The sequence below is a fragment of the Phaethon lepturus genome, unplaced genomic scaffold (assembly GCF_000687285.1).
Source record: "Phaethon lepturus isolate BGI_N335 unplaced genomic scaffold, ASM68728v1 scaffold2271, whole genome shotgun sequence".
In the NCBI taxonomy this organism is placed as follows: Eukaryota; Metazoa; Chordata; class Aves; order Phaethontiformes; family Phaethontidae; genus Phaethon; species Phaethon lepturus.
This window is the reverse complement of record NW_010519612.1, coordinates 27,202-39,483: the sequence shown is the minus strand read 5'-3', so window position 1 is coordinate 39,483 and position 12,282 is coordinate 27,202. Positions and strand designations below refer to the sequence as shown.

General features: G+C 38.3%; 1 protein-coding gene across 1 annotated transcript in view; it reads right to left on the bottom strand.

The window, feature by feature from the left end:
- Nucleotides 1-435: 435 nt before the first annotated feature.
- The window catches only part of LOC104628483 (FYN-binding protein-like), a gene marked incomplete at its 3' end in the record, with an annotated part of 18,843 nt that continues 6,996 nt past the window's right edge, over nucleotides 436-12,282 (bottom strand). The window contains exon 2 of the mRNA XM_010297090.1: nucleotides 436-616. Within this exon, the coding sequence (XP_010295392.1) occupies nucleotides 436-616 (181 nt within the window). The remainder of the gene's footprint in view (nucleotides 617-12,282) is intronic.

The following is a 12,282-nucleotide window of genomic DNA, read 5'->3' as shown; positions in this document are numbered from 1 at the left end:
ACCGCCGGCTGGTGGAGCTGCTTCCTGGGGTATCGACTGGGAGACCTGGCCCTCCTGGCCCTCTGCCCCCGGAAAATGCAGGGGAAAACTTCAGTTATTGATACAACTGTTTTTGTACCAGTGTATGAAGTCTTTGAACCCTCCAGTTGTAAAAAAAACCAGCGGGTGTCCGTTCCCTCCCCCCAACCAACAGGGACGAAAAAAGTGTTAGGGATAAGACAATTTAGGGAAACAACTGAATAGATGGAGGGTTCAAGCTAATAAAAACTAATCAAACAGGCCAGCGACAGGATAGGACACGGGAAGGTAAGTGATGTAGCACCTTACTCCCCCAGAAACCTGGGTCATCTGCAGTCTTAATCTGCTGCTGCATGAGCAAAGTAATAGGCAGAAAAAGGGGAGAAAATTAAGACCTTGGGGTTTATGTTCACTTACATTGTTTCGGAGCTGGGCTTGATGTTTCTGGGAGGCAGGCTGGGAGCTGCTGGGGTCTGCAGGGATGGGTGAGAAGCTGGTGGAGGAGGTGGCAACTGCATAGCAGCATGTGGTGGTGGTGCAGGTGGGGAAAGCGCTGCTGAGGGAGGTGCTATCTGTTTCAAACCTTCACTGTTAGGGCCTGAAAAAAAGCAGAACAGATTGAATTTGGCAAGCAAACAGTTGAGGAAGGAACCTCATTGTTTACATGAAGTATTAGGATAAAGAACCACTACTGCACATACCACAGAGCAAATACATTTTGTTGAACGTGCTTCTTAGGTGTATTTTCTGCCTTATCTTACTAGAGTAGTGAGACTCTGCCTAGAAGAACGTAATGCCTATAGAAGGCCTTGAAAATGTCTTTGCAAAGACACAAACAAGACACAAAAACATCATTTCATCCAGTATATAAGCTCTTGTGCTTTAAAACTAAATCACCATTTAATTCTACAGTTCACTTGAAAAGACCAGCTCCAGAGTTTCACATGAGCACTGATGCAGTCTTGTTGAAGTTTTCCTTGTTCAGAGACAGAATTTCAAGGGAATGGTTGAGAGATTAAGAGATAATTTGGCATTGATTAAGAGGTGTATAGGTCTCTGTACATCTTCAAATATGTTTGTAATATAAATTGTAAAAGGCTGGACTTAATTTTCTAGCAATCCCATACTGGAAAAGTGGCAGTTTGAGAAGCTGCACAAAAGTTACACTCTCAAGAAACAGGTGCAGCCTTAAAAACAAGATAATGCAGTGCACCAGGCAGAGAAGCCATAATTATATGAGTGGGCTGGTGTGTGCGTGCGCCACACTGAATTCATGCTCTGTGTACAAGCCACAGCCAAACCATAGTAGCCATTGCTGTGAGAGTTTGCGTTGAGAGAAGTTATTCAACATAACCAAATGAAATCACTGTTTGGACGCCATGATGTTAAACCTAGAATTTTGTTTCAAGAATCATGAGTGGATTAAAAGCTACCCTGAAATAATTGTCCCCAGCTATATGGAGGGAAGTCCAACAAAATCTAAGGAAGAGGAAAGCAGAAGGAAAAAGTAAATTCACAGTTCAGTTAAAACGAATAACAATTGAAAAAAACACCCTTCTGGAGACTTTCTTCAAGTTCACACTTGTATAGTGGAGGTTAAAACCTTGTCAAGAAAAACAAACTTTCACCATGTTGGAAAAAAGTGGCTTAAACACAGAACAATGACAAATATTTGGTAGTGCTTAATATCGTGACTGAAAGTTAGAAAAACTACTGGAAGAGCTTTTCCTAGATCCTTGGGAGTCTGAAATTCTGTCCTTGGGATAGACAGAAGAAGGGGAATAGATAACTATTAGAAGGACCTCTCATGTGTCAGATGGAAATAAAAGCAAAATTATTAAGCTTTGACAGTTTTTCTTCTTACTTACGAAGAACTCAAAAATTTCTGGATAAACTGGTCTTCATGGCTGCTTGGAGCAACTTGTTAATGTACACGTCAACAACAGTACCTTTGAAACCTGTTAAGGTCCTCCACTACTTAAACAGCAAGGTACTAAAAGTCCCAACACTGCTGATGACACAGGTAAATTCTTTGGTGTTGTCATTAAGGAACATTCATCTTGCAAAAGCAGACCCTTACAATTTAAGATAAGCCAAGATTAAAGTTGTACAGTACCACATATCTTTTTATCATTTTATTCAAAAGTATGGCCCAGAAGTCAAGTGAAACAATTATTTCACTTAGTACTGAGAAGGCTACATCAGGTTTAATGTGTGCCAGCTGGAGAGAGCCTGAAGGAGAAGAGTGAGAATGATTAGAGGTCTATAAAACATCAATTCCTGGAGGTACTGAACAAACGGTGGTTGCTTAGGGAAATGTGCTAAGACTGAGGTAGAACAAAATGGATACCTAAGTCTCTAGCAAAGAAGAAGGAATTTTTTTTTTCCCTTCATTTCCATGGTGGAGAAGGCAAGAAGTAATGTGTTTAAAGGCCAGCAGCATTTGTGAGGAGGCACTTTCTAAAAGTGAAGATGTAATTTCCATGGCTTGAGGTCCACAGTGAAGAATTGGGATAAATTTATGGCATGAATAAGTTCTAGTACAGTTGTTTCTACCCTACACATAGGGATGGACCAAACAACTTCTTTGCATCCCTTACAATTCAATGACGACATCCTCTCTGTTTGTTGTCTTGTATTTTACAAGACATCACATTTAAAATACTTGCCCCTATATTGTGCCCAACAGCTAGAGATCTACTAAAATACCATTTTGGCTAAAACTTGTCTTTCAGAAACATATCCCACTTGTTTGAAGATGAGGGAAAGAATGTACCACTACAGAGTTTATTTGGTTAAGTTCACTCACTGTTAAAATCTGCATCTTATTGTTTTCCAAGTTCATCAGGCTTCAGGTTCTATTACTTTTATTTCTACCTTTGCTTACTAGATCAAAAACCTTTTATTAACCACTGTTTTCTACTCATATGGTATTAATACCACTGTACTTAACAAATATCTCAGATTTCTTTTTGATAACTTTGAAGACCGAGCCTTTTTAATTTCATCTCAAGGCATTCTTTTTTGCATCTAGCAATTAATTTGTAGTTATTTCTGTAATCTCTCCAACTTCTCCAGCATTGTAAAAAATCTGGCACTGGAATTCTACACAACATGCACTTGTCTGCCACATGCAGTGATGAAAATGACAAGTCATTCTTCATCTGGGCATAGCTCTACTGATTGCATCCAGGGGGTTTCAGTGTTTTCTCCAATTAGCATCCATTCTCCTGTTTTCTAAGTGCAGACACTGAATATCAACCTAAGGCACATTAGCAAAAAATTATTTCATTCAAAAATTTCATAAATATATGAAGATTCCTTAAGAATAAAACTTCAAGAATTTAGAGTTAGAGCTGACAATCGTTATGCATTAGACTTTTCTGTCACATCATTGTCCTGACTCAACTGTAGAGTTGTTTATGATGTCTAGATTTTTTCCCAAGCTATTACACTACCTTGTTTCACAGATATGGTTCAAATTTCTTCACTCTACACATATGTTTGCATTTGAGTAAAGACAAACTTTGTTTACATGAACCAAGATGACACATGATTGTGCTCTTGTTGTATCTGAGTCTGAGGACTGTTTCTTTGCATTTAACTCTTCACAGTCTTTATTCATCCACAGACTTTATCAGCTATAATCTCTTATTGTTCTAAAGTCCCTGATAAAGGTGAATAGCACTGACAATCTAAGCATGTATCTGCAGTTGAATTCTTTTAAGCAGATTCTAAACAAAGAAAGAAGCCAGAAATATTTTTTCATTAAAGCCATGTTAATTCATATTAATTACACTTTCAAGTTTTTGTGTTTTAATAGGGAATCCTATATCAGTTTTTCTGTGGTTATATTTATGTCACCCTAATACAGTATTGTGTATATGCACAACATACATACATGCATTATGTCATCATACAGCGTTACTTCATTGTGATAGTTTGTAGGACTAAGGTAAAAATTCTGCCCAATCTCTGTGCATTAATACTTCTTTCATCAGATGTCTCTTGAGAGCCGAATCCAGGCAATAGGAAAATGAGCCGGGAAGGGATGCCACATGCATTTTAGATTAAGTGCTTATTTTTAAGTATAAGGGCTAACCAACCTCTCCCTTTTAATTTATGCCCATTGCTGGAATCTAACAATAACTACATGATCGTCATATTAATGGAAACACTGCTTTTTTATTCTCTAGCTATTAGAACTGACTCTGCCCTGCCTTTAGAGTTGTAATTACCTGCACTTAGGACTGAGGCTGATGTGGGTGTAAAATGCTTTAATTCTAATACTGAAAATAATGGGATGAGTTAGTTTGGAAGGTGACACTCAGTATGAAAAAGCTGTTATAATAAAGCCTGCAGAGCCAAGGGTATCGTAGTGTTTCAGTAGTGTTTAATTTCCTATTTTAATGGATCATTTCCTTTTGACTTCAGCTCCATCTTTTTGTATCCCTGAGACACTTGGTACTCGCAGGACATGGAAAGGCTCTGCACAGTTAGTAGAACTGAAGTCAGCTCTGGACACTCAGAACAAGAAATCAAATTGAAACTACATCTTGGCTTCACGTGTACCCAAAGCACCCTCACGACAGGAAACAGTGTTAAGGACCATCACTGTGTGGTAGCGTTGACCACTAACACCTCAGTCTCCAAATAGCCTCTTCTCTCTTCTTGGGACTTTCAGCTTTTTCACATGCTGGGCTGCACTGAAGAAACAGATGCAGAAACTTCACAAAGAAATGAAAGAAGACATGAAAAAGGAATGAGTTCCTCAAAACCTGTGCAGCTGTGTAGCAGCTAAGAGAAACTTGCCATAGAAAGTACCAAATATCCAAAGTATATTATATGTACATAATATCCAAAGTACATTATATTGTATGAAAGTACCAAATATTACGCTGCTGATTGTGGTACTAAACTTCTTTAATCATGCTCAGAGCTTCAGCATTTCTAGCAGAACCGCTCACAGAACACGTCAAACACTTCTTTTTCTTGGGGAACCTTCTCAGACAACTTCCATACATGCAGTGATCAAAAGGTCACCTACATTCTTGGAGAATGTTTATTTATCAGGAAGTTCAGGAAACTGAAATTGTCTTGATGGAAAACTTGTCACTTTGTCCCTTGCCGTTCCTAGCTTGTGAAAGGGAAATACTGATACCTCTTTGGTAGCTAACATAACATCCAGAGAAAGATCCCATCTTTTCATCGTGTCCAGATATTGTGTGTCTAACAGCCTCAGGAGATATTAACTTGCATATAACAGTACTCTATAATTTGCATGCCTTTCCTGTGTCAAGTTGGAAACTACTAAAAAACCTAAAATAAGTCCAGCTTTTTGGAACCCTATGTATTCTGTGTAGTCAAAAGCAGCTTTCAAGGTAGGATGAGAAAAAAGATCCATTCTTACCTTGCTAAAATCTTCAGTGCTGTCCTGAGATGCTGTATTACTCTGTCCTGAGACGATAATACTAGAAATATGTGGCAAACTGAAGGGAAAGCCCAGCAGTGCCTGGAGTTTTTATTGGAGTAACACATACGACAAGCAGTACTTGGTGGGATATGAATCTTACGGGAACCAGTACTTTGGCCAGGGCCAGTTCTCCCAAGTCTTTTTCAAAATCATAACATAAATTGAACTCATGTGCAATGGTGATATGGGCTCCAGTACTGACAAAGCTGAAATGACATGTCTCTCTCCCCTCCCTAAATACCAGGGTATCTCACTGCTTGGATGAGAAATTGGCACATAGATGAAGAACAGTATCTAATTATCAACCTGAGCAGAACTGAAGCAGACAAAGAAAAAAAAAACCCAAAACGTTTTTAGCACTTACACCTGCAGTTCAACATCCATTGGCTGAAGATACAAATCCTGATGATTGCTTCAACCTGTATTGCAATAGGATGTTATTACTTGGCACAAAGATTTTAACTGGAAACAATGACAAATAATAATTTTGATACCTCTCTTGTAGTAGGAAACTATCTCATCTTGGCAGAGGGCAGCCTGGCTTCAGTTATTCATATTTTTCTCACACCTTGTCTGGATTGCAGCAATAATGTATACCAGCTCTTAAAGTCAGTAGTGCTTAAAAAATTCCAGTTACCTCAGAACAACTGTGTTGCATCTTACCAGCAACACACTCTCTTGCAAATCCATTAGCCTGTCCTGTAGCCTCTACACAGTCCAGACTTTAACTGCAAAGGCTTAACTCTTAATTATGTTTAAGGTATCAGGCTGTAGCATCTAAGCCATCCATTGCCTCAAACCAGAAATTTCTGGTTCCAGATTGCATGCTAAACAAAACTGGAATGGAACAGCAATGTATCCCACACTATCTTCCATTTCAAATTCACTCTGATCGCACCTGGTTCACCATAAATACATACCAATGGACATATGTATGAAAATCCCTTCCGTAATAAGGCACGTACATGGGAAAAACTGTTTCTTCACTTCGTATCCTAAAAAGCAGACCATCCCCCTCTTTATTTGGCGTAGAGAATGGCCTTTGGCAAGACATTATTCCCTTTGACCCCTGATGCAGTGAGCAACTGATAATGTGCTGACCCCTTCTGCTTTTATTAATGTAAAGAAAATCTGACAATGATCAGCTACTGCAAGGAGACTTCAAATATTCTGCAGGAAAAAAATGCCTAGAATTTAAAATTTCTTAATTAATTTATTTAGTTTTTATTAAAAAAGGACTTCAGGATTCTTCAAGCAGTTACATGGTCAAAAGATTTGCATACTTGTATAAAAAAGTATTTAAAAAAGCATACTTTATAAAACAAAATGCTTTTGAGCTACTCTGCAAATGCAACATCGGTTTTCAGTTTTACTGCAAAACACCATTTCTACATGCACGATCTGGGAAGCCCTCTGGGTTTTACAGAGGGTTTGCTAAGAACTTGCAACAACATTTGCAGCAGCTGATCACACACTTCCTACTTTATTCATAACGTGCAGAGAGCTGTTCTCTTCTCCGCGTCCCTAACCTGCATATTCATTTAGATACAGACCATGATTTCAGGTTGCACAATTAATGCTGCTTTGGAGCTGCTCAAAGCAAGCAGGTAAACTTAACACTACTGAAGCTCAGTGCTTTTGATTATGCTGTTGTCAGACATTCTGTAACAAGAGACACAAAGACTGTGGGAGACACTGCTCACACCTTGAAAACAAAGACCACAGAAAGTTTTTGATTATTGCCCTCCTTCCGTCCAGACCCCACTTTAAGGAATGCCTGGGTACAATCTTTTCTTCATTTTCTTTTCTTTTATTCTCCTCATGTCTCCTGATTCGACTTACAGTTAGACGGTAAAGCTGCTTTTTCAGCTTTGTACACCTCCAAAAAAGGGGACAATTTTGGAGAAAGGGAAAAGGGGAAAATGCAGACCTAATACAGGTCTCCATTCGTTTTAAGTCTACTTTGCTGATCGTTGCTCATACATCATGAAAAACATGATCAGACCAAATGGAGAATTTGTCCTTTTTTAAGCAATACTTCTCATCAATCTCATTTCCAGAGCAGATGCACAGACTACCTCAAGGGTATTTCATATAACACGTAATAAGCTATTTAATGCCTTATATTCTCAAAATGACATAGAGATAATGAATTAAGTCTCAGACCACATAGCTGGTGGAGGGCTTTTCCCATTCTACGTGAGAATGTAGAAACAAACACATTAAGGATAAACAACACCCGAAAATGTGCATCTAAAGCTATATTTAATGTTCACAGCTGGAAAAAATTAAAAATATTAACTTAATATTAATTAAATAATAATATTACATGCATGTAATCTTACTCCCAAAAGAAAACCCACAGGTTTCATCCGAAGTGCTTCGGTATGTAAAAGCTCACAGCACTGAGACTTATGGTGACTAAATATGAGGTTAGATACTCAGAATGCTTTGCCTGGGCAGTGCTGACTGGCATAAGAAAGGTGATTTCAAACTACAGATATGTAATCATATGCAGAAGCCTATCCTTATCTAAAGGGGAACACAAAATTAATTCCCAATTGAACTATAGGTGAAACTTTTAATTTTCTGATAAAAAGCCTTAAGAACAACTTCTTTTTTTAATAAGAAATATTTATAAATCTGAGCCAGTTAATGTTATATTGGATGTTATAATTTCATACGCAAAAACCAAAGAAGAGCAGTTGGAAGTATTCTGAGATGGAGGACATGTAAAATAGCAATAGTTTAAAATATTTGATAAATCATTTATATTTGAAAGAGAAGGCAAAAGAAAATGTGTACAGTGATGCAAAAGCAATTGAAAGAAAATTTACTGAAACAAATTTACTTAAAATGTGACTATCCATTTCCAAAACCAACATATTGATGAAGGGGTTGATAATTTCATAAACCTATTGTTCAATCTGAAAAATAATTACATCACACATAGCATGCAATTCTAGTTAAAAATTAATCATAGGATTAATATATATATTGATATATAAAACATCAGTTGCATAAAAAATTGCCATGCAACAATGGCTTGCATTCTTATAGTGGGGTTTTGTACATTTTCTCTTCAGGATCTGCAAACAAGGAACATCATTGTTTCAAATGCACACATTTTAGGAGGGTTCAGTTTCTAGTGGAAACCAATGGCCTCAGAAATCGTCATTAGTAAAATGAACCTTTTAGGATAAAATTAATTGTTAGTATACTGTTTCAAAAGCTTCCTAACATCTTTACTATGAAATGCTTAATATTTTGTTTGTGTCTATTAGTATTGAATATTTAATATTTATTTAGTATTTAATAACTAAGAACAAAGCTTTCAGAAATGAGTGGCTGTTTCCTATAATGAACTATTTGGATGACTAAATTAGTTAACTTATTAACTTGTGCGTTGTTACCCACGTCATGCAACCAAGCGATGAAGATTCATTAAAGTGTTTCTTCCTGTGAACCAAAAAATGTCTAGGAAATAAAAGGATTGAAAAACTCACTCCAGTATTGTATATATTGCCTCAAATTCAAACATTATGCATGCTGCATAGGTTTTACATCTGTGAGCCACTAAGGAAATATTATTTAAAGAGTACAGGGAAATTAATACCTCCCAGTTCAAAAACAAATTTCAGTACATATCAAACTTCAAATATATGAGAAGTGTATGCCAAGTATGCTTGTAGTTATGAGTAAAGAGTACAAAGCATTTTTTTTTTTGAGCTAAACATGAGACGTTCAGGGTTCAAGATGCATTCTCCAATAATAGTACCAGCAATATGTCCAGAACTTCATCACCACAATATTTCTGCATATCTAGGAAAACCCATTTTTTTTTCTCAGCTTTACCATAAAGCTGACTATAAAGTAACGTGATATGCTGGATACACTTCACTGTTACAATTAGTTGCAAAGTAGATTTTCAGCAAAATACATATCAACTTAAACAATGGGAAACTTTTAGTCAGTTCATATAATTCTTATCAAGTTCTAAATTAAAATTATTAATATAATTTGTATTCACATTATTTTCTGGGATATGGACAGGTTTCAGAATACTTGCAGCTTTGTAAGTACAGCAGAGTGACTTGTGACCCATGTAGTGCGACCAAATGATGAAGATTCATGAAAAGATTTTCTTCATGTCACCTTCCATGATAAAAATCATAGCTGTCTTTTTTTTCCTCTTTATAAATTCTCCTTTCTAACTAGTGATCTCAGCAGTCCTTCACAAAAACTCCTTTCATATGTTTAACCCAAACACATTGCATTAAACCCATCCAGCACTGACCCTGCCTGGAGGCTAGAACCAGGACAACTGGTGTCTAATATAGCATAACATGTCTATTTCATTCAGCCCTTTCCAGAAGTCCAGACTTACTGAGAGAATACGTTAGGCATATACTTTAAGTCAAAAGAAGAAGTGGCCTCAAAACAATTCAAAATCCATGTGAACATGTATTTAGAATTGCTAGTAAGTGATCATCTAGGCTTACTGAATAGAATTAGCAGGTGCATTCACGGGGTTTATCTTCAGAGTCCTAAATTCTGCATCTTCGATTCTAAAGCATCCACTCAGGAATGATTATAGCTGACTCAATGGGATTTAGCATAGTCAACTGCAGGAATGGCTCTAGAATTCATACATAGACTATAACAACTGTATACATGAGAAAAATATAATTCTGTGCCTCCAAACTATGATATAAACAACCCATATCTTACTATTATTTTTACTAGAATCAGAGCATTTCAAAGGGAACAAATGTGCCACAGGCGGTCTAAGAAACAAAAATGGAGATATTTAGGGGAAAATCTATAGAATCATAGAATCTTTGGGTTGGAAGGGTCCTTTCAAGGTCATCTAGTCCAACCCCCTGCAATCAGCAGGGACATAATCAACTAGATCAGGTTTCTCAGAGCCCCATCCAACATGACCTTGAGTGTTTCCATGGTTGGGGCATCTACCACCTCTCTGGGCAACTTGTGCCAGTGTTTCACCACCTTCACCATCAAAAATTTCTTTCTTGTATCTAGTCTAAATCTGCCCTCTTTTAGTTTAAAACCATTATGTCTTATCCTATCACTACAGGCCCTGCTGAAAAGTCTGTCCCCATCTTTCTTATAAGCCCCCTTTAAGGACCAGAAGGCTGAAATAAGGTCTCCCCAGAGCCTTCTCTTCTGCAAGCTGAACAACCCCAACTCTCTCAGCCTGTTCTCATAGGAGAGGTGTTCCAGCCCTGTCATCATTTTGGTGGTCCTCCTCTGGACTCTCTCCAACAGGTCTATGTCTTTCCTATGATGAGGACTCCAGAAATGGACACAGGACTCCAGGTGGGGTGTCACCAGAGTAGAGCAGGGGGGCAGAATCACCTCCTTCGACCTGCTGGCCACGCTGCTTTGGATGCAGCCCAGGATATGACCCCCCTCTCCACTGAGAGGGTGGTCAGGCATTGGAATAGGCTGCCCAGGGAGGTGGTGGAGTCACCGTCTCTGGAAGTGTTCAAAAAAACGTGTGGATGTGGCACTTCAAGACATGGTTTAGGGAACATGGTGGCGCTGGATTAATGGTTGGACTTGATGATCTTGAAGGTCCTTTCTAACTTAGTGATTCTGTGATTCTGTGATATGGTTGGCTTTCTGGGCTGTGAGCGCACATTGCCGGCTCATGTCCAGCTTTTCATCCACCAGTACCCCCAAGTCCTTCTGGGCAGGGCTGCTCTCAATCCATTCATCATCCAGCCTGTATTGATAGCGGTTGCCCCGACCCAGGTGCAGGACCCTGCACTTGGCCTTGTTGAACCTCAAGAGATTCACATGGGCCCATTCCTTGAGCTTGTCCGGGTCCCTCTGGATGGCATCCCATCCCACAGGCATATCAACAGCACCACTCAGCTTGGTATCACCTGCAAACTTGCTGAGGGTGCACTCGATCCCATTGTCTATGTCATCGATGAAGATATGAAAGAGTACAGGTCCCAGTACGGACCCGTGAGGGACACTGCTTGTCACCGATCTCCATCTGGACATTGAACCATTGACCACTACCCTCTAGATGTGACCATCCAACTAATACCTCATCCACCAAACAGTCCACCCATCAAATCCATGTCTCTCTAATTTAGAGAAGGATGTTATTGGGGGACTGCTTCAAAGGCCTTAATGGCCTTAAAGGCCTATGAACGTGCCAATTGCAGAAGATATGACTATTCACAACTGAGAACTGGCCTCTGGTGGTTTATTGAGGGATACATTTTATTCCTTTTTAACTAAAAATATACATTAATATTGCAAAATGTTGTAGCTAAGGAGATAATCAAGGGCAATGAGTTTAAATACTGATTTGCAATTTTTTTGTGTACTTTCGCTTCCTAACGCACAAAACCAGCAGGTTGTACCCGGAACAATCTTCTGCAAGGAAATACTAAATGTTGGTTTTCCTCAAGACTTACTTTATCTATAACTTGGATTAGATTTATCTGTTTCCTTAGGGAGATAAATTGCTTGTCTCATTCATATTGCTATCAGGTTGGTTGCATTAATTTTTAAATTGCAGTGATTTATCTTTTTCAGTGCTGTAAACCATACTAGCAGTTGAATTTGTAGTCTTGTCCACATATTTTAGCAGAATTATATGGAAATCCTTGACTAGTTAAAGGTAATGCTTTAAAAACTTCATTGTAGCTGGGTTTCCTCCATAGAATTAATTTTCTTTGCTGTGGAGGCTCTATAAAAAATCTGAAAATTTTTCTCTCTGACTGAAGCAGACTGAAAGCATGTGTCCA